Raw genomic sequence first — 27003 nt, 5'->3', positions numbered from 1 at the left:
AGCCTTTCCCAACCATGGGCCCCACCTCCTCTTTACTGCTTTTTTAATTTTTTGAGACAGAGTCTCGCTCTGTTACCCGGACTAGAGTGCAGTGGCATCATTGTAGCTCACTGCGGCCTCAAACCCCTGGGCTCAAGTGATCCTCCTGCCTCAGGCTCCTGAGTAGCTGGGACTACAGGCGCACACAACAATGCCTGGCTAATTTTTCTATTTTTTGCAGAGATGGGGTCTCGCTCTTGCTCAGGCTAGTCTTGAACTCCTGACCTCAAGCAATCCTCCCACTTCAGCCTCCCAGAGTGTTAGGACTACAGGTGTGAGCCACCAAGCCTGGCCTCTCCTTACTGCTTTTAATGCTGTACTTGTCACACTGTCTTATAATTATTCATTTTTTTCCTATTAGACTTCTTGAAGACAGGATTATGCTTTCTAGAGCCCTGTAACCTCAGCAACTAGCATGGCCTGACACATAGTAGGTGTTCAGTGAATTTTTAACAAAATGCACTCCTTACCTAATTATACCTTTCTGAATCTTATAACATTTTGAGTATTTCTTGGGCAAGGATATCTGAATTTAAATTGAATGAACTGTCACTTTATTATTTGAGAATGCAATTAAAATCTCACAACTTAGGAAAAAAGAACACCTTAAATCATTTACATTACAGATGATAGACTATTTAAAAAGACACGGGCCTTATTAATTTTAGATATATTCTGTAGCAATTAAGGTTAACAATGTGTTGGCTTGTCGTTGCCTGCTGTAAGAAGAACATATGATTCACATATTAATTATCCCATGTTAATCACTGCTTCCAACCTGAAGGGGCTTCATAGTTTCCTCCCCTAACTAACATTGTTTACACAAAAGCCTTGCCTCCTCTGGCCTTGTGCCATTTGACCTTTCAGTGGCATTTGGCACCGCCACTGCCTCTGTATCACAATTCTCTGACTTCACTAACACTGAAGCATTTTGGAAAAGATCTCTGACCACTCCTTTTCAGCCTTTCCCGCTGGTTCTTCTTCCAAATCCATAACTATAAACAGTACCTTTAGAGAGATTTTATCTTTCTGCCCTCCTCCCAAATAAACAGAATTATAAACGAGTTAGACCTTGAGTTTCGTTTCTTTGCTTTATCTTGCTTCCTAATCACAGAATGGCTGTATAAAACTAAATTAAAGCAGTATCCTGTTTTTTGGTCATCTCCAAAAGCAAACATAGATAAAACAGTTTAATAACCCACATTAAGATATCATCAGAGTAAGTAACTTCCAAGAACCTAAGGTAACTCATCTTCTATTTAAAAAATAATAAGGCTGGGCACAGTGGCTCATGCCTGCGATCCTGGCACTTTGGGAGGCTGAGGCAGGAGGATTGCTTAAGGCCAGTGGTTTGAGACCAGCCTGGGCAACATAGTGAGACCCCATCTCTTAAAAAAAAATAGCTAGGTATGGTGGGGTACACCTGTAGTCCCAGTTATTTGGGAGGCTGAGGCAGGATGACTGCTTGAGCCTAGGAGTTTGAGGCTACAGTGAGCAATGATCACACCACACACTTCAGCCTAGGCAATAGAGCAAGAATCTATCTCATAAAAAAAGAAAAAAATAATAAAAAACAACAAATAAAGCCATCAGTTGAATGCTTAATCTCCTTTGGTCAAATTAAAACAATTTTTCATGCTTTTGTTAGTTGGCCTATAATCTTTTCAAAATGCCTTTTCACTAATACCCACAGGGACCCTGTGTCAGGAAGCCTCTACCATGGCTTCCAATGATCCCTTACCCAGGTATTCATGCCCTTGGGCCGTACCTCATGACCTGCTTCTAAGGAAGGGAATATGGCAAAAGTTATGGGATGCCGCTTCCGAGGTTCTGTTACTGTGACTTCTACCTTGCCTGTGTTCTCTCTGTCCGGGCTCCGGGAGATGCAGGCTGCCGTTCTGTGAGCTGCCCTATGGAGAGGCCCACGTGGAAAGACACTGACGTCTGCAGCCAACAGTCCGTGAGTAAGCTTGGAGGTGGATCTTCCGAAGCTCGCCAACAGCCACGTGAGTGGGCTTAGGGAAAGATACTCCCTCAGCTGAGCTTCGAGATGACTGCAGCCTTGCGAGGGACTCTGAGCCAGAGGACCCAGCTAAGCTGCACCGGGATCCCTTATCCACAGAAACACTGAGGTAGTAAGGGTTTGTTTTTAGAGGCTAAAATTTAGAGTCATTTGTGACACAGCAATGGATAGCTCATACAGATCCACTCCCTGCTGATGCCCTCAGTAAACACGTTTCTTCCTCTTTATCTTCCCTTTCCTTTCTTCCTTTCTTTTGTGCATTCTAACTGACATGGCACATAGCTATCTCATTCTATGCTAGGCCAGGTTTTTTCCACGTGAAGCTCTGCGAATATCCCAAATCCACCTTTCTCAGTATCCAATTTGTCTGGCATTATCATTGGCGCCAGTGGGGAAGAGCAGCTCTCATCAACGGTGGCATCTGATGCGCTTCTCATTATCCTCTCTGCTGTCTTCCCCTCTGCAGAACTACTCAGCAGTGAAATTAAAACATTTGTTCACTTCATTGCTCAGCAGTGATGCTAGGGTGACCATCTGGGAAGAGAAGCAAGGGTGGGCTGATGAAAGGGCCAGGAGAGGGCAGTCAGCTGCCTGGACAGCCCTGCTCTCTGCTCTTTCTTCCAGAACCTACTGGGGACCTGCACCAGAGCCAGAGCTATAGCTGTTTCTCCATCAGCCTCTGAGCTGCCTGGGGCTCCGCAGTGGGGTGAGCAAGTCCTTTTCTGAAACAGCGTCTCTGCCTCAACAGAAGGTGTCACACATTAGGACAGGCCGGGGTTCATCAATTGCTACCACATAACAGAACTCCAAGAGAGGAACTAATACAGTTTTGTTAAAAGGGTAACGTTCTTTAACCACACAGTTGGAACTAACTCCTTTAATTCTCAGGGTTAAAGGTACTTCACTGAATTCACGCTAATTCATGATCACACGAGTAATCAAAGTACTCTAGCTATGAATGAAATATAGGTAAATATATTTACAGATGAGAAAGTTTTCTTTGTATATATGAAAAACCATTTAATCTTTCCCTTAACTCAAATCTTTTAATTGAATTCACTTATTTTCCCCAACTATTTGCCTACTGCCTTCAGATTTGTTTGAGTTACACTCTATTCCTGTTCACTCAAGCCTCCTTTGACGGCTGAGGGCCGGGTGGTGGCAACAATGACACAAACTACAATCGCTCACCACCATCCGGGACACTGCAGACATACCACCTACTTTCCTCCTCACACCAGTCCCAAGAGGCATCACTACCACTACCATTTTAGATGAGAGTCAGAGAGGTTCGGTCACTTGCCTGAGGTCACAGGTATAGTAAGTAGAGCAGCCTGGATGAAATACTGTGTTCATTCCATACCTCTAGCACCCTAGCTCCCAGATTTGAAATGTAATCAGATCTATTTATACTGGTTCTATTGGACTTACCAGAATCAACATTGCTTCAAACACTGGGTAGTATCTAGACAATCTGTACCATTTTTCTTGAACTCAATGTTGAGTATAGAGACCGGTACATAGTAGGTACTCAATAAATTTTTTTTTTTTTTTTTTTTTTTGAGACAGAGTCTCACTTTGTTGCCCGGGCTAGAGTGAGTGCCATGGCGTCAGCCTAGCTCACAGCAACCTCAAACTCCTGGACTCAAGCGATCCTACTGCTTCAGCCTCCCGAGTAGCTGGGACTACAGACACGTGCCACCATGCCCGGCTAATTTTTTCTATATATATTTTAGTTGTCCATATAATTTCTTTCTATTTTTAGTAGAGACGGGGTCTTGCTCTTGTTCAGGCTGGTCTCGAACTCCTGACCTTGAACGATCCACCCGCCTCGGCCTCCCAGAGTGCTAGGATTACAGGCGTGAGCCACTGCGCCCGGCCTAATAAATGTTTAATGAAATTCCCTTCATAAAACCACTAGCCCCTCTATCTATGGCTGCATATCTTAGACTTAATAACTAACGGAGAGATTTGAAAAAATAACTATTTCCACCTCTCACAGACCAGTAAAGGGAATCCCATTAACTCACTCTCAAGAGGGTTCCCCAACAGTGTCAGTGAAGACAGTCCTCAAAACACAGACCTGCACTACTTGACAAACCCCCAAAGAGGCGGACACAGTTGAAAACATCAGATTCACATGGGAGAGGAGACTTGTTTGCCTTTGAAATAAAGTTGAAGGAGAAAAAAAAAGCTTTGGGAGTCTTTCTAGAACGTTAGGTGAAAAGTGGATCAAAAAGCCCAGAAATCGATAGTAGAAAAAGTTATCTCCTTATTCTAGTCAAAGACCTGGTTTGCTACATACCCAATTAATTAAAAGCAGAGACATGGCTAGGAATAAAGAAGGAAGATAATTAAAAGTTCTAGCATAAAAACTGAAAAAAAGTAGGAGTTTGGCTTTAAATAAAGGTTTTACTTGGCTCAGCCAGAGGTCAATAGTGACCTCTTGGGTCACTATCTGCTTTTTCTAATGGGTAGGGGGATATTCCACGGAGATAAAGACAGGCCAAAGACGCTTTCCCATCCCAGCCCCCAGGAGGTTTCTCCTTAATCAGTTTTGGCTTTGGTTTCACACAACTCAAGCAGCCCAGCCTCTTCTCATGTGGCTGCAATCACTGCTCAGGGAATGGCTTTGCCACCTTTCATCACTGATCTCAGGAAAGAAAACAATCGGGACACTGGTTCATGGTGCTCTCCCCGAACTCCGTGCAGCCCGGCTGTACACACTACCTGTGTTTCAGGAAAGGAACAGGCTGGTCCAGCTCAACCAGAACACCGCATCACTCACAAGCCTTAACAAGCCTCAAAATTAAACACTGAGGGGTAGATTATTTTTAATGGTAAGCTGTCTCAAGTTATATTGTGATGATTAACCAAATAACAACAACCAACAACCACAAAACACCACTCAAAGTTCTTTGGGAGCTAAAATGTATAAATAGAGGAACAAAAAATTCCAAACAAGCTTTGAAATTGTACAGAAATGTAAAATAATGTTACAAGTGAACAGTTCTTAAATGCTCTCATCCCTGAAGCCTCATGGTGATTTCTGTAATTTGGTGACTCCTGTGCACACTTTCCCCCAAATTCACATGTGTGGCAGGATTTCTTTGCTATCAAGACACTCCATAAGGATAGGGATCAAGTCTTAAGTTTATTTTCCTAGCAACCAGCTCAGTGTGTCTGGCACATGTCAGTTACTCAGTAAGCAGCCGCTGAATCAAAGGATAAGCAAAGAGTAACGCTTGGGGAAGGGGTGTTCAGAAGTCTCTCACACCACTGAAAGGTGCCAGCACAGACATTATGACGTCTGCAATCACATACCATGAGTTTCGTAAGCCATTAACCTCTTCAGCCGTGCTTGTCAAAATGTGATCTACAGACACCAAAACAGCAGCCCATGGGGAACTTGTTAAAGATGCAGATTCCCAAGCTCTACAACCTAAGAATCAGACTCTCTGGAAATGAGGTCTGGACGTAAACATTTTAACAAGCACACCAGATGATTCTTATATAGATTGCACTGTTGGTCTAAGACGGATTGCTTCATACTGGACACTCCCTCTGCAGTTCAGGAAGCTACTTCCAAATGGACGGTGGTACCTATTTGAAAGCATGCCTTATAAATCAAGCTTAAATATTAGCTTATTAAGCATGAAACGTCTGATATCCTTAAGTACTAAGTTTGACAGTGGATATCTCTGACATTTCACTTTCATAATATATGTTTTATTTTGATTGTGAAAGTGCACCTTCATTCTTTCAAATGCAGTTTGGCTTTTGATTATCTTTCAAAATTTTTAAGAGCAATTTTTGTGAAACCATGGAGAACTCAAAAATTCATGTTATTTTTGAATATGAATTCCGTTATGGAACCAAGGTAGGGCAGACAGCTTGAAATATCAACCAAGTGTTTGGGAAGGATGTGGCTAATGAACACACAGTATGTCAATGGTTTAAGAAGTTCCATTCTGGTGAGTTTAATCTTCAAAATGTGCCACGTGGGCAACCTGAGACCAAGGTGGATAATGATGAGTTGAAAGCTGTAGTGGAAACAAATCTATCTCAACCTACACGTGAATTAGCAGCAAGGTTTGATGTTAGTATTACAACAGTATTGGACCATTTGAAACAAATTGGCAAGGTAAAGAAGCTGGATAGATGGGTTCTGCATAAAGTAAACAAGCATTAGAAGAGAAATTGTCTTGAAGCTTGCCTTTCTTTGCTGTCACGACATAAAGGTGAACCATTTCTACACCATATTGTTACACGTGATGAAAAATGGATTATTTTTGACAATCGCAAGCATTTGGTACAATGGCTGGATAAAGACAAAGTGCTGAAACAGAGTCCAAAACCCAGTATTCATCCAAAAAAGCTAATGGTGTCTGTTTGGTGGTCCAGTGCACCATCCACTACAGCTTCTTGAAACTCGGTCAGTCGATTACAGCAGATGTCAATTGGATGAAATGATGAGGATGCTTGCGATTAAGTAGCCAAGACTAGTCAATAGAGACAGGCCAATCCTCTTGCAAGATAACGCTGGACCACATGTCACATAAACAACACTGCTCAAACTACAGAGGCTGGACTTGGAAACTCTCTGTCGTCCACCATATTCACCAGACCTTGCACCAACTGACTACCACTTCTTCCAGGCTTTGGACCACTTCTTGCAAGGAAAAATATTCAATTCTCCACAAGCTGTGGTAAACACCTTTCACAATTTCCTCGCCACTCGCTCTCCAGGCTTTTTCACGGCTGGCATAAACAAGCTACCATTAAGATGACAAAAGTGTGTCGATAGTTTAGGTGGATACTTTGATTAATTCTACTGCTTCTTGTTTGAGATATAATAAGCTAAATTTTTTATTCAAAATGGGACATTTCACATTTAAGGACCTAATCATCACGTGTCAGAGTAAATGACCATGGCACCAGGGTATTATAAGGCATTCAGTGAAAAGGGAGTTTCAAGGTCTATTAAGTCTAAAAACACTGAGTTAATGTACAAACAATAGCAGTTGTTACCTATTGATCTCCTACTATGTGCCTGGCATTTTACTATGAGTTTTATATAATTAATTCACAACGATCCCATGAGGTAGGTGATAGTGTCCCCTTTTTTTAAATTAGGAAACTAAGGCTTATAAAGAGTAAGTTGCTTAAGGTCACAATGCTAGCAAATGATAGAGCTGGATAAATAAATTTTATATCCAATATATTTACAGTGGAGCACTACTCAGCAAATTAAGAATGAATATGCAATAACATGGATGAATCTCAAAATAATTATGCTGAATGAAATAAGCCAGACAAAACATACATAAAACTCCATTTCTATAATACTCTAGAAAATGCAAACTTATGCACAGTGACTGAAAGCACATCAGTGTTACCCAAGGGATGGGCGGGTAGAAGGGCAGGAAAGTGGGATTACTAAGGGACAGGGAAAAACTGAGGGCGACAGATATGTTTACCATCTCGTTTGTGGTGGTAGTGTCAGGGCATATACCAAAACTTATCAAATTATATACTTCAAATTTGTACAGTTTACTGTATGTCAATCATACCTCAATAAAGCTGTCTAAAAGAGAAAGAGCGGGAGAGAGAGGAGAGCCTAAGAACACAGCGGCACCTCCCTAACTCTACATTTAATTTAAACTACGTTCTTTTTTTTTTTTTTTTTTTTTTTTGAGACAGAGTCTCACTCTGTTGCCCAGGCTAGAGTGAGTGCCGTGGCGTCAGCCTAGCTCACAGCAACCTCAAACTCCTGAGCTCAAGCGATCCTCCTGTCTCAGCCTCCCGAGTAGCTGGGACTACAGGCATGCGCCACCATGCCCGGCTAATTTTTTCTATATATATTTTTAGCTGTCCATATAATTTCTTTCTATTTTTTTAGTAGAGGTGGGGTCTCGCTCTTGCTCAGGCTGGTCTCGAACTCCTGAGCTCAAACGATCCGCCCACCTCGGCCTCCCAGAGTGCTAGGATTACAGGCGTGAGCCACCGCGCCCGGCCTAAACTACGTTCTTAAAGTATCTTTTCCCTTTTTCTTTCTGAAGTTGAGAGATTTATTATGGACTACAACAGAATCAGTTTTAAATACAGCCACCAAGTGATTTGTAGAGCTCTTACTCTGACCTCTAAAGCCGAGGAAGAAATAACATAAGCCTATAATGATCACCAACAGTGAACTGGTGTTATTTCAAAGTATTATTAATGTTATTGCCATCAAAAGATTAGAACAAGAATTGGAAAAAAAGAAATGTTGGACAAATCCATGAATAACAGACATTTCTTGTGCACCTGCTATGTGCCAGACACTTCTTTTAGGTACCCATGTTAAAAAAAAAATGCTTAAGACACAGTTCAAATGAGTAGAGAGGTGATTCTAATAACTTGAGTACTGCTGATCCTAAGGAATAGTTACTCCTCTGTAGCCAGTTAAGTGGAAAGGAAGCCTTAAGAGAAAATGAAGAGGTGTGTCTATAAGCTATCAAGGTAACAAACTAATGACAAAAATGATGGATTGAACAGTTAAGAGACCTGCAAGTGCAAAAATATAAAACCATAATGTCCTTCAGCATAATCGGTACAGAGAGTACCAAGGATTTATGACTTGAAACCTCCCAAAGAGAGTCATCAGGGTTAGGCCAGCCTTGTAAACAGCTTGCCGCCAAAGAAAACAATTCATAGCCAACTGTCGATTAGCAAGGTTAAAATAAATACTAGACCTTGAATTTGTTTTTTTAAAAAGTAATTTGCTATGGATCAGGAAAACATTTAATTATTAGAAGGCATTTATTGCTTTAACACTAAATTACCTACATGGGAGGACAGACCCGTAACACTCCCACCAACCAGAGGAGCAAGCCTGCTGGGAGCAGCACCCCCCACCTCTGCCAGCAGCCTCTCAGAATGGGGAAGCAGGGCTGGGAGAAAGGGGAAGCCAGCGAGTTTTAAAGTGGCTTTGGAGGTGAATCCTGCAGGGTCAGGGATGAGGAATCAGGTAGTGCGGGAGCACACAGGTGGGGATGTGTCTCAGCTGAGTGAGTTACTGAAAAAAAGAAAATGTCAGCTAAGAGAGAGCATGGGAGCCACTTGGCAGTTTTCTAATTCCAAAAATTTCCACATATATGTATCATTTTTACCCTGTTGATGAATAACTCAGCATAACTCAGTGTGTAAGGGAATAGCTCTAAAGCCCGCATGCTTCGTTTGAATTCTGGCTCGGGATCCTACCAGCTCTGTGACCTTTGCTAAGTGGCTCCACCTCTCTGAGACAGTTTTCTCATCCATAAAATAGGATTGAACAATAGTACCCACCTCAACAGTTTTTGTGAGGATTAAATGAGAACATGTACCAAACTTAGCACAGAAAGTATTCAGTAAATGTTTACCATTATTATTCTGAAAAGGGCCAATGTATTCCTAAACACTGGATACAATTAACTATGTTAAGTTTATATAAAGTCCTTTTTGTGCATGTTTTGAGTATCTGTTGTTCTTTTGTTTCTGTTTTTATGGTTTAAGCCTCTGATTTGGGGTTATCCATGACTACCTTCTGCTTCATTTCATCCTTGATTAATTAAGAGGAAATGCTATGATCAGTTGAGTATTCTGGATCAAAGCTGGTTAGAAGCTGACATTCACCTGGGGATCAAAATATAACTTCATTTTGTGGAACAGAATAGAGAACCCAGAAATAATACCATATTCCTATAACCAACTGATCTTCAACAGAGCAGACAAAAACATACACTGGGGAAAGGATACACTATTCAATAAATGGTGCTGGGAAAATTGGATAGCCACGTGCAGAAGAATGAAACTGGATGGAGGTCATGATCTTAAGTGAAGTAACTCAGGAACAGAAAAATAAATGCCACATGTTCTCACTTATAAGTGGGAGCTAAACTATGGCTACACAAGGGCATAGAGAGTGGTATAATGCTGCGGTCCCCAAACCCCAGGCCGTGGCCCAGTACCGGTTTGTGGCCTGTTAGGAAACAGGCTGCCCATCACTACCTGAGCTCCGCACCACCCTCCCCCCAACCCACCCACAACACCCCACCCTACCCGACCCTGGTCCGTGGAAAAATTGTCTTCCATGAAACCAATCCCTGGTGCCAAAAAGGCTAGGGACCGCTGGGATAATGGATTGGAGACTCACAAGGGGGAAGGTGGGAGGGATGAGAGATAAAAAATTACCTATGGGGTACAATGTACACTATCTGGGTAAGGGATACACCAAAAGCCCAGACTCCACCACTATATAATATACACATGTAATGGAATTCAACTTGTACCCTCTAAATCTCTTCAAGTAAAAAAAATTTAAAATACATATATTACTATATTGAACAATAAAATATATGTGTGTGTATACGTGTGTGTGTGTGTATATAACTTCATTTTGAAAGTATCTTGCCTAGTACTTTCGCAAGACTGCCCCTTATGGAATAAATGTTCAAAAAAAGTTAAAAAAGCTTCAAAAAACTGAAATACTGGGTTATTTTGCATTTTCATATTTCTGCCCCTTATGAGAAGTTGATAAGGTATCATGAGAACACTAAACTAGCAAACAAATAAAACTCAGAGGTACTTACCTCTTTCTGTGGGCCTTTAATTTCTGAACATATTTCTAGTCTTTTTAAAACATCCTGGGTAACCTTGAGTGCATCTGAGAAGACAGTTTCATTTTCTAGCAGAAAATTCAGCTGGTAGTGTTTCCTCTCACACTCTGAATGTAAAACAAAACGAAACAAACCAGCAATTCATTACTCGAAATGATGTTTTAAACATTTAAGCTGTCTGAGAACCTTCGGGTCATGGTCATACACTGCACTTCTGTGATATCCAGCACATCAATTATGAGTAACAGACAACGGCACTCTCACAGTTTCCTTCTTCGTGCCATCCTCAGCCCAGTTAAAATAAGGGGTAATTACCAGAAATGGTACATCATTATTTCAATACTGCTTTTCTGCTCTGTTGTTCATTTTAGATTTTCAACATTCAAAAACACAGATGCTTTTAAAAGAAGAATGCCCCGATGCATTGGATTTTGGTTTTCTACCTAACACAGTGGTCTTTGGTAAATTTATCAATGAAACATAAGAACTGGTTAATATCACTGAATCCAGTAACTGAAAATAGAAAGATAGATTACACGACAACTGTTGAATGAATATTACCTGGTTCTGCGCTTGCCTCTTTTGCCTCACTAAAGTTTTGCACAACAGGGGCAGGGGGACAAATTTCAGCTGTATGAGGAGTCTCCACTGGGGTGTCTGCGTTCCCCTGAATCTCCTGGGCAGCGGGAGGATCCACACTCATCTCCTGTGTAACTGTACGGACTGCTTCCTCCGTCTCAGCCTTCACGGGGGCCCCTGGAGTGGCAGAAACCTCTGAGGAAGAATGAGGCTCTCCAGCACCTTCAGAGGAAAGGATTTCTACTTGAGGCTTCTCTGATTCCTTCTGGAATGACTCTGAGGATGACGTAGAGACATCCCTTACCACCTGACCCTGAACAGAGCAGTTTACAAGGCTGGTCAGAAGATTTTTACAACTAACAGCCACATCAAACATCTGTAGGCTGTCAGCTAGAGAGATGATTTTGGAGAAGTTGTGCTTGCCCACGGGGAGTCTGCCGGTGTACATCATTTCTAACAAGAGGGCAAACTCCTCAGGGCTCACCACCGAGGCATCGATGGAGATGGTGTCTGTGTTGTCCAGCAGGGTTTTGAACAGGAGGCTGGCGGCAGCCAGGACTAATTTGTGAGCCCTGAAGTAAATGGTGCCAATGGAAATGGTGCAGTCACAGAACTGCTGCTCCTTGCACAGAGTGTAGAGCTGCTGCAGCAGCTGCCGGCTATAGTTGGGGAGCTCCATTGCGTCAGTTTTGCCCAGAGAACTTCTTTTGTTCTCTTCTTCCAGAGTCTACTTTGTGAGGATCAGCCCTAGAAAAACCCACAAAATACCACGTTAAAAGATCACACAGGGAAATGCCTTGGATGAAATGCTGAACAAAAAAGGTAATTCACTCATTCAATCAATAAATGTTGCTCAACAGGGCGGGACAGCATGCCAGAATACTAAATTATAATAATAATGGTCATTATAATCTTCATGTGTTTAGCTACATGAAAGGGACTATGCTTAGTGCTTTGTATGGATGATCTCATTTGATCCTCACAATGACTCAGTGGAAAACATGTTATTTCTTTCGCATTTTACAGATGAGACCGAAGCTTGGAGGGACCGAGAGAACCAGCCTGAAGAAGAACAGCCGTTAAATGGCATGCCATATCTCACTGACTCCAAAGCTGTAACCACACTACGGTAGGCCTTTCCTGCCCCCAAAAAGCTCTATAGCTACCTGGGGAAGACAAATACGTAGACAGACTTGTAATACGATGTCCTCAGCTTATTCATTCCATCCTCACCATTGCAGGGAGGTCATCATTTCCTCCCTCTTAACGTGCATTTTTCACTTGGCTCTCCTGCCAGCTCATCAGCCATCCTTCTCAGCTTCCTTGTTGGCTCTTGTTCCTCACTGTGCCCGCTAAGGTCTGGAGTGCTCCGGGACCCAGTCATCCCACCTCCTCTGTCTCATCTGGTTCCATAGCTTTGAAATATCATCTAAATGCTGACAATTTCAGATTTATATCTCCGGCTCAGACCTCTCCTTTGAACTCCAGATGTACACCCCCAACTAATTACTCAACATCTCCAATCAGAAACCTAATGGGTTTCTGAAACTTAACATACCCAAAACTCTCCTGCCATCTTCCTGACTTCACAATTCTGTCCTAGTTGTTCAAAACAAAAACCAAGTCATCCTTGACTTGTTCTTTTCTCATAGCCTATATCCAATCCTTTATAAATTCTGTTGGTTCTACCTTCAAAATATATCCAAAATCCAATCACTTATCATTACCTTCACTGGCTCCACTCTGGTCAGTCCAAGCCAGCATGGCCTTTCAGCTGGATTATTTATTTCAACAGCCTCCTAACTGGTTTCCATGCCTCCGCCCTTCCCCAGTGCTACCTCTACCTCACCCTGTCTTCAGCCCAGCGGTCAGAGTGATCTATTTAGCACACAGCCAGATCTTGTCACTTCTTTGCACAAAAAGCTTCAAATGGCTCCCAGCTTTAGAATAAAAGTCAAAGTTCTTATAATGGCCTACAAAGCCCTTCCTAATCTGGCTGTCATCAGCTCTCTAACCTCATCTTCTACACTTTCCCCCTCACCCACTCTGCTCTAAGCGCGCTGCCTTCCTTGCTGACCTTGGAGCATACACAGCATGCTCTGCCTCAGGACTGCCGCCCCTTTCTGCGTGGCTGGCTGGCTCACTTCCCCCAAGTCTCTGCTCAAAGGCTGTATTATTAGTAAGGCCTTCCCTGACCATGTTCTTTAAACAACCTCCCCTACAACCTGAGAACAGCCCACCCTCCCGTACTCTGCGTTGTTTTTCATCATAGCACTTCATAGCACCTACTGACATAACGTATTTTTATTTATTATCTATCTGCTTCACTAAAATGTAAGCTCCATTAGGGTAGGAACTTTATTTTATCATCTACTATATTCCAGTGCTTAAAATTCTGCTAAAGTAAATATTATTGATTAGTTGGCGGAATGAATAAATAAGTAAAAGGAAATGAAATAATAGAGATTTGCACTCAGAAACCCAGTCTGGGGGACAGAGGAGTCCAGGAGTTAGAGTAAGCTTTAAGGAAGACGTGACAGCTGGCTAGTGTCTTATAAGACATGGAGGCACTGATGAGGTAAACAGAGTGGGAGGAAAAGGCAATTCTGGCAGGGAAGGCTGCGTGAGGCACACGGATAAGAAAACATCCTGTAGTGGCGGGAGGAGGATTAGGAGCTGAGATTATTACTGGAACATAAAGCAGGGAATAGGGAGTGTTAAGAGATGAGTCTGGAGGGGCAGGTGGGGGGGCGGGGTTGGCCACAGAGCAACATAAAGGCCATGCTTGGATTTTATCCTAAAGGCAATGAGGAGCCACAGAAGGGTTTGAAGGCCTTTAAGCAGCAAGTCGCAATGTCAGATAGGCATTTAAAATATATCACCTCAGTGATACCTACACAGAATTTGAGGGGAATAATGCTAGAGAAAGGCTCTATTATTGTAGGAGATCAGGGGAAAATCAACAAGGGCTTCAAGCATGAGAAATGGTAGTAGGAGAAAGCCAAAAGAACATTGAGAAGGTATAACTGCCATGATTTAGGGACTGAATGGAGGTAAAGAAAGGAGAGAAACAACTCCCAGGTTCATGGTTTGATGAGTGGGAAGGTGATGAGATGATCCAGACAATACAAGAAAAGACAGTTAAGGGGAGAAGACATCTAGTTCAATTTTGGATTTAAGGATCTTATCTTTAAGGTTCTTTGAGGAAATTGTATAATGTCACCTTATAAGAAAAAAATACATTAGGGGTAAAAAGATGTATGTCAAAAAACAGTAATTGCCTTTGTTAGAGGATTATGGATGATTCTCTTTCTACATTTTCTGACATTTGAAACTGACAGATAAAAACAGAAATAAAAATATTTCCTTTAGGAGCTGAGGTTAGATCATTCAAAGTTTCCAGTCTTAAGGAGCTTAGAAGGCACCACTCTGTCCTAACAACAATTAAAAAGCTGAACACACTGAAAAATCAACAACTCTTCTTAGATTCATCAGAGAAGAAAGGCCCCAGGGCAAACCACTGTCCCTAAAATTAGAGACAGACAGGCAGACACAGAGGATCATAACTCAACACACAGAAACCCATGAGCAAAAGCCTCTGTAGGAACAAGTTCCAGGTTAAGAAAACCTGAACTGTAACTGACGAATCGCTGGAGGCTCAGTGTGCACAACTCTTAGAGTTAAATTTCCAGGGAGATCTGGTCATATGGGGACTCCACGCTTCTGTGAATTTTATCTCCTGGAGCTCTACCAACTCCTCACAGTGAATATTGGGAAAAAAATCCCCTCTTGCTTCCTGCAGGAGGAGGGGGAAAGGGAACCATTTTAAAATACACCGAAGCACGTTGTTCTTAGCAAGGCCTGCCCCTAGGAGAACCTATTTTACCAGAGCCTAATCTGCTTTGGTTTTATCAGGTTTTTCCCTAACCTATGGGGGGAAAAAGAAATACCCAACTGCAGCCCCCTCCAGCTACCCTGTACCACCTACGGAGCAAAATCACCTGAAAACACTTGTGAAGTTCACAGTGCAGGGGCACAGGCTCACCAAAAGACTGAGACCTAATCACAGGATTACAGAATGCTTCTCCCCCCAAACCATACCGCCACATCACTAGAGGCCTATTTACATCAGTACATTATGTCCACCTTTTAATAAAAAACTATTAATACACGACATACTAAAAAGCAAAACAAACAAAAAACCCAAAAATCATAACCAAAAAAGTGGTTTGAAGAGACAAGCATGAGATTCAGATATAACAAGAATGTTGGAATTATCAGACCAGGAATTTATAAAAACTATGATTAATATGCTAGGGGCTTTAATGGAAAAAGTAGAAAACATGTAAAAACAAATGGATAATGTAAGCAGAGAGATGGAAATTCTAAGAAAGTTTCAAAAAGGAATGCTAGAGATAAAAAAAAAATACACCATAACAGAAATGAGGACTGCCTTTGATGGGCTCATTGGCAGACTGGAAACGACTAAGAAAAGAACTCTGAGCTTGAAGATGTAACAACAGAAACTTCCAAAACTAACAAGCAAAAGGAAAAAAAGACTGAGAAAAAAAAAAAAAAACAGAACAGAATATCTAACAACTGTGGGAACACTATAAAAGGAATAACTAACATAAAATGAGAATACCACAAAGAGATGAGAGAAAGAAACAAAAGCAACATTTGAAGCAATAATGACTGAGAATTTCCCCCAAATTAATGTCACATGCCAAATCACTGATTCAGGAAGCTCAGAGAACACCAAGCTCAGGATAAAAGTCAAAAACACTAGACTTAGGCATATTTTGTTCAAACTTCAGAAAATCAAAGATGACCATGCTAACAAAGAAAAAAAAAAAGAAACAATACAATTTATTAATATCAGAAATAAAAGAAGACATATCACTACAGACCCCATGGCCATTAAAAATATAAAAGGAATTTAAGAACAACTCTATGCCTACAATTAGGAAAACCTAGATAACATGATCCAATTCCTTGAATGACACACACACTCTGCCAAAACTCACACAAGAAGAAATAGACTATCTGAATATAACCTTCAATAAACTCTTCCAGAAGATAGAAGTAGATGGAATACTCTCTAATTTATCCTTTGAGGCAAAGATTAACCTAATACCAAAACCAGACAAAGACATTACAAGAAAAAAAAAAACTACAGACCTATATTTCTCATAAACATAGATGCAAAAATCTCAACAAAATATTAGCAAATCAGGCCAGGCATGACAGTTCATGCCTGTAATCCTAGCACTTTGGGAAGCTCAGGCAGGATGACTGCTTGAGGCCAGGAGTTCAAGACCAGCCTGGGCAATAGTGAGACCCTGTCTCTATAAAAAATAAAAAAATTAGCCAGGTGTGGTGGCACACGTGTAGTCCCAGCTACTCAGGAGGCTGAAGCAAGAAGATTGCAAGCTTTAGGTTGCAGTGAACTATGATGACGCCACTGCACTTTAGCTCAGGCAACAGAGTGAGACCCTATCTCGAAAAATTAAAAGAAAAAGAAAATCAGCAAATTGAATCCAACGATGTCTAAAAAAATTATGACCAAGCGAGATTTATCACAGGTATGCAAGGCTGCCTTAACATTCAAAAATCAATGTAATCATCACATCAACAAGCTTAAGAAGAAAAATCACATGATCCTATCAACAGATACAGAAAAACATTTGGCAGAAATCCAATGCCTATTCATAATAAAATATAACTTTCAGCAAACTAGAAATAAAGAACTTCCTCAACTTCATAAAGAACATCTACAAAAAACCTACAACTAATATCATTCTTAACGGTGAGAAACCAGAAGCTTTCCTGCTGAGATTACAAACAAGGCAGGGATGTCCCTTCTCACTATTGCTTTTCAACATTGTACTGGAAGTCCTGGAAATAAAAGGTATAGAGACTGGGAAGGAAGATATAAACTATCTTTGTTTTCAGATGGCACAATTGCCTATGTAGAAAATCCAAAAGAACTGACAAAAAAACTCCTGGAACTAATAAGAGATCATAGCAAGTACAGGATACAAGATTAATATACCAAAGTCAATTGTTTTCCTATATATTAATACTAGCAATCAACAAGTAGAATTTGAAATTAAAAACAAATTACCATTTCCATTAGTGCCCCCCAAAATGAAATACTTAGGTATAAACCTAACAAAAATATGTACAAGATCTATATGAAGAAAACTGCAAACCTCTGATGAAAGACATCAAAGAATGAAATAAATGGGAGATAGTCCCTGTTCTTGAATAGAAAAACTCAATACTGTCAAGAGTGTCAGATCTTCCCAATGACCCAGAATAGCCAGCTCAATGTTGAAGGAAAAGACCAGCGTTGGAAGACTGATACTACTCAACTTCAAGACTTCTATAAAGCTACAATAGTCAAGACAGTGTGATATCAGTGAAAGAACAGAGAAGTAGAACAGTGGCACAGAATAGAGGGCTCAGAAATAGACCCACATAGTCAACTCATCTTTGACAAAGGAGCAAAGACAACATAATGCAGCAGACAGTCTTTTCAACAAATGTTGTTAGAACAACTGGACATTCACATACAAAAAAATGAATCTAGACACAGACCTTACAGCTGCCACACACACACAAAAATACTCCAAAGTACATCAGGAACCTATTCGTAAAATGCAAAACTATAAACCCCTAGAAGATGACATAGGAAAAAGCCTATGTTATCTTGACTTTGGGTATGGCAAGGATTTTTTAGATATAACACCAAGGCACAATGATGAAAGACATAATTGATAAGCTGGATTTCATTAAAATTAAAAACTTTTGCTCTGCAAGTCAAGAAAATTAAAAGACAAACCACAGACTAGGAGAAAATATTTGCGAGAGACATCTGATAAAGGACTATTATCCAAAATGTAGAAAGAACTCTTAAAACTGAACAATAACAAAATGAACAACCCAATTAAAAAATGGGCAAAAGACCTGACTAAGCAGCTCAACAAGGAAGATATACAGATGGCAAATAAGCATATGAAAAGATGTTCAATATTGTATGTCTTTAGTGAATTGCAAATTAAAACAAAAATGAGATACCACTGCACACCCATTAGAATGACCAAAACACTGGCAATACAAAATGCTGGAGAGGATGTGGAGAAGTAGGAAACCTCATTCATTGCTGGTGGGAATGCAAAATAGTATAGCCACTTTCTAAGACAGTCTGGAAGTTTCTTACAAAACTAAAACATATTCTTGCTGCGGATCCAGCAATCACATTCCTTGGTATTCACCCAAAGGAGCTGAAGACTTATGTACATACAAAAACCTGCACATGATGTCTGTAGCAGCTTTATTCATAATTGCTGTAACTTGGAAGCAACCAAGAAGTAGGTACAATGGATAAACCACGGTACATCCAGACAATGGGATATTATTCAGTGCTAAAAAGATAATGAGCTATCAAACCATGAAAAGACATGGAGGAAATTTAAATGCATACTACACTGAGTGAAAGAAGCCAGTCTGAAGGAGCTACATACTGCATGATTCCAACAATATGACATTTTGGAAAAGGTAAAAGTATGCAGACAGTAAAAGCCCAGTGATTGACAGGCATCAGGGGAGAGGAAGGCATAAATAAGCAAATTACAGAGGATTTTCAGGGCAGTGAGATTATTCTGTATGAATCTATGACGGTGGATATATGTCATTATACATTTGTTAAAACCCACAGAATACACAACACCAAGAATGAACCCTAATGTAAACTACGGACTTTGGGTAATAATGATGTGTCAATACATGTTCATTGATTGTAAGAAATGTATCACTATAGCACCAGACATGGACGGTGGGGAAGGTTGTACATGTGTGGGAAATGGGCGCAGGAGTGTGGCTGTGGGTGGGGAGAGACATGGGAACCCTCTGTACTTTGTGCTCAATTTTGCCTGTACCTAAAACTGCTCTTAAAAATAAAGTTTATTAATTAAAATAAAAAATTTCTAAAATGCATATAAATTTTTCAGTTGTAACTACCCCAAATTCCATCAATACCATGGCACCTAACATTGATGATCATTCATGTATTCATATAATTTTTTTCACCTTGCTCAAAGAGGATCTTTGAGACCAACTAGCCATACTGTTTGAGTTCTGTTTTAATATCTGTATTACAAAAAGGCATATATGCTTTTAAACAGATGAAGAAACAGTCCTATGGGCTATATGACTTGCTGTAATAATAGTACCAGCAGGAACAAGACTGAAATTTGTATGTCTTGGTATTTGTGGAAAGAGGAAAAAAATTCTGTAAGATTTAAAGCAAGTAAAAGTAGAAGCTATCTTTAGAAAAAAAGGGATAACTGAAAATTTTTAAATTAACATTTTAATATTTGAGGAAAAATCAGAACAAGAATTCAATTTGTAAATGACAGAAAGCATAAACAGGCACCGATGGTTTTCTGAAGAACAAATTATATCAACATAATGTGAATTTTTTCATAAGGCAGGACAGAAGCCTTATGGATTACAGTAAATCAAAAGACTTACCTGGACACACATTGGATCTTTTTAAACATTCTTTTATAATAAACAAGTGATTGGGATTATATTTTCAAGACAAAATAAAACTTAAAAGGTTGTTTTATAGTCATTTTTCTGGGGAGGGCATCCACATCAGACTAAAAAATAAGATCCACCAAGATGGAGAGGAAGATATTTTAAGCATTAACTATAGGACTTCATGGTCAGAGTTATTCAATGTTTTTGTTAACAACTAAATTAGAAGAAAAAATAATAGAATAACTTTAGCAGAATAAGCAACTGGTCAAGGTTAAAAAAAAAAAATCAAATCAAATTAGTACCAATATACAGATAATAAAAAGATGGTTATAAGCTTGAACAATGAAAGGAGAATGGGGACTGTTAAGGCCAAAAACAATCATTGGTGGTCAAGGGCTACATAATGAATTTAAGTTGGCAACGGGTAGAAAGTTGAAAATTTACTGAGATTAGGCCAGGCACAGTGGCTTGCACCTGTAATCCTAGCACTCTGAGAGGCCAAGGTGGGAGCATCACTTGAGCTTAGGAGTCTGAGACCAGCCTGAGCAAGAGTGAGATCCCCATCTCTATAAAAAATAGAAAAATTAGCCGGGTGTAGTAGCATGGGCCTATAGTCCCAGCTACTCGGGAGGCTGAGGCAAGAGGATCGTGAGCCCAGGTGTTTGAGGAGGTTGCAGTGAACTATTATGAGACCACCACACCCTAGCCAAGGCAACAGAGCAAGACTTTGTCTCTGAGAAAAAAAGAAAAAAAAAAAATTTGCTAAGATTAATAGGAATTAAAGAATAGATTTGTGGCAAAATGGCACACTGAGCTCATGTAAATGGGTCTTTTCTCCCACTACAAACACACAGAAATGAGGATAAAACATAGTAAAAATGCTTTTAAAATATAGTCAAGCTTTAGGGGAGGGGGGAAGAAAAGAAAAAAAGAGGAAATCCCCAGGCACCTGAAATGAAAGAGACATCAAAATCAAAGCTAGAACCGTCAGTGGGAGTTGAGACCACGGTGGCCCACAGGGGTTTCAAACTCCTGTACAATCCCTGGGCTTGGAGGAGGAAGCATTAATGCTCACATAAAGACTGCAAATGTAGCCTCAGGCAGGTAGAAGGTGGAGGAGCTAGAACTGAGACCCTTGCATAAAGCCCAGAGCCTCGAACACCTATCCCTCCTTGATACGCAGTCTAAACAATCTCTGTTCTCTGCCTCAGGGAAATGGTGATAAACGTTGCTAATTATCTAGGCCTTGAATAAGAGAAAAAGCACCTATAAGAAATCTTAAATGTAGGCTATGCCATACAGAGGTGTGGGATCCAAATTTACACTGTATCATACAGGAACTTGAGCTGAGAAATTAACCTAAAAACTGGTCTCTGGCATGTAGCAGAAAAAACAAAATTACTTCCATAACCCAAAGCACAGGGATTCACACAGGAAAAAAATAAAATGGAAAAGAGGCTCATTATTACAAACCATATGTGGAAGACCTAAAAAGTAAATCTATAAAATCTAACAGTAGAAAATGTCAGAGGGGACCTTTGAAGCAAGGGTAGGCAAAGACTTCTTCAACAATGCCCCAAAAGTTGAAAAAAGAGAATAAATTTGACTACATAGGTATTAAAAGTTTTTGTCAAAGAACTCTATATAGACAGATTAACAGACAAAGGACAGAAATGGGAGATAATATTTGCAAAGTTTAAAGGCAACAAGGAATTAATATCTAGACTATAAGAAATTATATATTATTTTCCTATAAATCTTAGGGAAAAAACTGAAATCCAAGAAATTATATATTCTTTCCTATAAATCTTAGGAAAAAAACTGAAATCCAAGGGGAAAAAAAACAGGCAAATTGGCTAACAAGCAATAATAGTAGTTGTTATGATAATAATAGTGGCTAACATCTATTTGATGTCTATTATAGTCAGGAAATGCTTTATACGCTTTACAGATTTTAACTCCTTTTATCCTCTTAACAACCTGACGAGGCAGATACTGTTATTATCCCCTTTACTAATGGGGAGACTACGGCCCAGAGAGGTTGAGTAATTTCTCCAAGGTCTCACAATAACATATGGTAGAACCCAGATTTGAATCCAGGGCATCATTGGTGGGTAGATAAATTGATATAGCTGCTCTGCAAAAGCAATCTGATAATATTTCGTGAGATAAGTTGTGCATATATGCCTCATGACCCAGAGATCATCCTCCTGTATATGTATCCTAGAAAAATTCTCATGCAGGTCCATAAGGAAATATGGCCAGAAAGATCACTGGGTCATTGTTTGTGGTGCTAGGGAGATGAGAGGTAATTTAGATGCCCATAATGAAAAGACTGTGTAAGTAAATGTACAGATGTACACTATGAAATATAGTGCATTATTAGACAGGAGAAATAACTAGCTATTCAGACAGAAACATGAATAGATCATAAGAATTCAGTACTGAGTGAAAAAATAAACAGGATGAGCTCTAGAATATAATACCATATATTAGATAAGGCTACATATGCAATCAAAGACATTTTATCAACTACATTAGAGTGGATGCCTACAAGGGGATAGGGGAATAGGAACAGGAGATGGAGGTGAGGGAGAAACATAAAACGAGAAGGGTTCTACCCTGATATATAAATGCTGGAGTGTCACAGAAGAGGGTCCCTACCCTATTCCCCACCAAAAGGCAAAAAATAAAAATAAAAAGTCATATGAGGAAAAGAGTCATGTAACTTCACCATGATGGAAAGTCATTAGACACAGAAGAAATAGCATCTTAAAGAACAGAAAACTATAAAAATTACAGAATACTGTAAAAATGCTAGAAATTAATTGTGCTTCATTTTAATAAACAAGCAAAATGAAATAATGCTATAATGAAAGAGCAAGACAGTATGAAAAAAAGAATAGGAAGAAGGGATAAAGGACCAAAAGAACTTCTAGGACTAAAGAATTAAGTCACTGAAATTCATCCATTGATAAATTAAATAGATTAGACATGGCTAAAGAGAAAATCAGTGATTAGGATGACAAGTCTGAGAAAATTGCTCAGAAGGTACCAGAGAGTTAAAAAGAGAGAAAATATGAAAGAGAGGTTAAGGGGCATGTAAGATAGAATGAGAAGGTTGAACATACATCTACTCAGCATTCCAGATGGAGACAATGGTGAATGTGTGGGAGAAGCAATCTGAAAACATAATTTCTGAAAATTTTCTAGAATTAAAGACAGACATGAGTCTCATGAAGAAAAACTTCAAAATATCAACACAGAAAGAAGAATTTAAGTAAACCGAAGAAAAAGATATTACTTACAAGAGAATGACAATTAGACTGATAACAAACTTCTCATTAATAACAATAGATGTCAGAAGAATATGGAGTAACAGTTTTCAAATATTAAGGGAAATACCAATCAATTAAATATCTTTTTTTTTTTTTCTTTTTTTTTTGAGACAGAGTCTTGCTCTGTTGCCTGGGCTAGAGTGCCGTGGCGTCCTCCTAGCTCACAGCAACCTCAAACTCCTGGGCTCAAGCAATCCTTCTGCCTCAGCCTCCCGAGTAGCTGGGACTACAGGCATGTGCCACCATGCACGGCTAATTTTTTCTATATATTTTTAGTTGGCCAGATAATTTCTTTCTATTTTTAGTAGAGACAGGGTCTCACTCTTGCTCAGGCTGGTCTCGAACTCCTGAGCTCAAACGATCCACCCACCTCGGCCTCCCAAGTGCTAGGATTACAGGCATGAGCCACTGTGCCCGGCCTAATTAAGTATCTTTATGATGATAAACTACATTTGAGACTGAATTTCAAACTAAGAGACTCACAGACTGTCACTGAAAGAATTACTGTAAGAAAAAAATGGAACCAGAGAGAAGGGAGAGTATGTAAGAAAAAAATAGCAAGCAGCAAGCAAAGGAATTGCTAAATATTATATCTACTAAAATCATTACAATCAGGAATACTGATAAAAATCAGTTGGTGAGAATGTTGAGGGACTAGAACTCTCATACATTGTTGTTGGAAGTGTAAAATGGTAAAACTACTTGAGGAACTATTTGGCAATTTCTCATAATGAACTTCTACACATGCAGCAACATGGATGAATCTTAATTTTATGTTTTGTCAAAGCCAGACACAAAAGAGTATATATTATATGATCCAATTTATAGGAAACAGAAGTAAAGGCAAAACCAATCTGCAATAAAAATCAGGTAGTGGTTGTGTAGAGGTGGTGGGGGTGGTGTGGGAAGGGAACTTTCTAGAAGAATAGAAATGTTCTACATCTTATTTGGGGAGGAGGTTACAAGTAGATATTTGTCAAAACTCTTCTAATCAACACTTAAGATCATCGTAATGTACCTTAATCACATCTCAATTAAAAATTACCAATTATGTTGCTATATCTAAAATGCACCAACTATTTAAAAACAGATATGGGAAGGGAGGGTTAAAAACAAGTAGAATAATGACAATCACAGCAGCAACCACATATTGAATGCTTACTATGGCATTGTTCTAAATGTTTTGCATATATTAACTCATTTAATCCTTTCAACAACGCTATGAAGTGGGTACTTATCATCTGTATTTTATAGATAAGAAAACTGTGGCACATAAAGGTTACACAACTTACCCAAGGTCACACAGCTAATGTATAACAGGGTGGGGTTCAAAATCAGGCAGTCTGGTGCTGAGGTTTGTACTCTTGAACACTGTAATCCACTGCCTCTCTGAAATAAAAAATGAACAACATGGAAATGAGAGGAGGCCAGAGTTAGGATGTTCTAAGAGTCAACAGGACAACAAAAATAACAATTAACTTTTGCCTTTGTTAAGTGAAGTATGTTTGTTAACATGTAAGGATATAAGGGAATAGAAGCTAAATAAATATTTACAAATAAGAGGTATAAAAGAGAATAAAGAAAATGTGATTAATCCAATATTAAGCAGGAAAAGAAAAAAAGGAAGGCAAGAAAAGTTTGATAAATAGAAAACATATTAAGATGGCAGGAATAGGTCCAAATGTATTTGTCATCACAATCAAGAAACATGAATCTTTCTTGTTGAAAGACAGAGATCCTCTGATTGGATTTCTTAAAAGTCACCCATATGTTGCTTATTAGTGTGTGGGTGTATTTACACTTAAAACAGTGCATGGCATGTAGTAAACACTATTTGCAGTTAGCTCTTGTTTACCAAGAGAGGCTGTGAAATCATCCCATTAGACAGTTTTGAAACTAGCCATCTGACTTGATAGCTTAAGTATCTATCTGTAAATAAACAATTAACTATATAATCTTCATAGATTACTTTAAGGTACAGAATTCTGTTATTAAATAAATATATATAATCATAGGAGAGATACTAGTGATTTGGGGACTACTAAAATACACTATAGAGGTTAAACTATACTTTGCTGATCTCACAACTGAAATATAAAAGCCTCTAACATACCTTTTACTGGGTTTCTGCCTAATTCACTTTGCAAAGAAGTTAAATGGAGGAGGCAGAATACAGCACTAGATATAATGTGGTGAAACTGTGCTTTTCATAGGTGAGAAACTATAGTGGAACATTGCATGTTGGAATCTCTAAGTCCTGTAGACTCATGTATAGAGGGAACCTAAATTATGTTATTAAGTACTTACTGAAATTGCTAGGCTCAGAAAATTGTCAAAGGTCCCATGGGAAGAACGTTTAAGCAACAGAAGAACACCAGAAAGATGGATGTTCCTCAAAGGAACAATATTAAAGCCTCAAGAAAAGACTATACTGATATAGAATAAAGATACTTAGAAGAAACTTAATTGGCTGAACCAAGTACTGCATAATGACCCAAAGCACAAATGGGAATTCAACACAAAGTAGAAACTAGGCCAGCTTTCTAAAAGGAGCACAAAGAATATTTATTTATTTAAATTTCTACTCTGTCTACTTCCAAAAAGGATTTGAAAGACTGAGGATTCTCTAAGTTGCAAAGAAACAATAGTCACACACAGGAGAAAAACCAGAAAAACCAAAGTGAGAACTAAGTCATTGTTTGTAAGAAACGTGGAATCCCTTTAATGACCAGGGAAGAAAATAATACTAAAGATTTACAGTTTCAATATTCATTGCTTAATTAAAGTAGATGTTCTGAAATCCACAAATGCTGGCAAGTTCCCTAGCAAGGCCCTTGCAAAGGCCTTTGCTGCCACTCCCAGAGGGTAAGGGGCTGTTTTCTGTGCCTCAGAGAACTGGACCTGCTATTCCCTGATTTATTGTACTTATTTTCCCGTAAGTCTTCAGCCAGCAATACACACATGTCAACCAACAACTATTTATGGGACAACTGCCCACCATTTACTCAGCACATTGCTAGGTGCTGTGTGGGAGACAAGTGAAATATAAAACAAGATCCTTGTTCACAGGTAATAAAGCTGACCCAACACTGGAATGATCAAAAACAGAACTCTTAAAAGGACTCAATCCACAAGAGACAAGAAGAGGGAAAGGAAGTGGAGAGAAGAGAAAAAAAAAGGACTGATCCCAGTGAGTAGCAAGAAAAGGAAAGGGCTGGAGCTGGTCATGCAAGTTAGGTTTAATTTCAACAGACAAGGCTGAAAAGGTGAAGAACTACAGACAGTGGGAGAAACACGAACCTAGGCCCTGAAGAGGCACACTAGGCATGTATGCTGAAAATAATATATGTGCACAGGCAACTGGCATTGCAGCTGGCTTCGGAAAGGCACCAGTAAGTAGTTGTCCCCACTATCATGATTAATACGGGCTGGCTACTGTGGGTCTCTAAAAACACCCATGTAAGAGGAAGTGTGGAGCACGAAGCCAGATAATGAGCAGAGGAACTTACACCTGCTGTTTGATAAAGGAGCTTCTAAAGGAGCTTCTGAAGTGGGAACAGCACAATCAAAGCAGAGCACTACCAGTGACAGGTGGGATGGACTAACAAGCGAAGGAGATTAGCACCAGGAATGAGTAACAGGCTTCCTATACAAACACTGTCTACCAATAAACAATTGGAGGTTCATGGAGCAAAAGCTGGACACTCTGCCTGAGGATTTCTGTATTTCAATATCAAAGAGAGAAAAGCCATTCCAATTCTTGATGAAGGTCCTTGATTCTGGTTCCCCTAACAATTCTGCACTCTCCTTTGGACACACCTACCCCAGGATCTGAGAC

At 39.6% G+C, this 27003-nt stretch overlaps 1 protein-coding gene across 2 annotated transcripts in view; it reads right to left on the bottom strand.

Moving 5' to 3' along the window:
• The window catches only part of ZBTB40 (zinc finger and BTB domain containing 40), a 75430-nt gene that overhangs the window by 29224 nt on the left and 19203 nt on the right, over positions 1-27003 (bottom strand). For both annotated transcript variants that reach the window (XM_069479524.1, XM_069479525.1), the window contains exons 2-3: positions 11260-12024; positions 10672-10805 (exon numbers count right to left, since the gene is read on the bottom strand). In XM_069479524.1, the coding sequence (XP_069335625.1) occupies positions 10672-10805; positions 11260-11956 (831 nt within the window). In that variant the 5' untranslated portion in view covers positions 11957-12024. The remainder of the gene's footprint in view (positions 1-10671; positions 10806-11259; positions 12025-27003) is intronic.

The sequence above is a fragment of the Eulemur rufifrons genome, chromosome 8 (assembly GCF_041146395.1).
Source record: "Eulemur rufifrons isolate Redbay chromosome 8, OSU_ERuf_1, whole genome shotgun sequence".
In the NCBI taxonomy this organism is placed as follows: Eukaryota; Metazoa; Chordata; class Mammalia; order Primates; family Lemuridae; genus Eulemur; species Eulemur rufifrons.
This window is presented reverse-complemented; position numbering and strand designations above follow the sequence as displayed.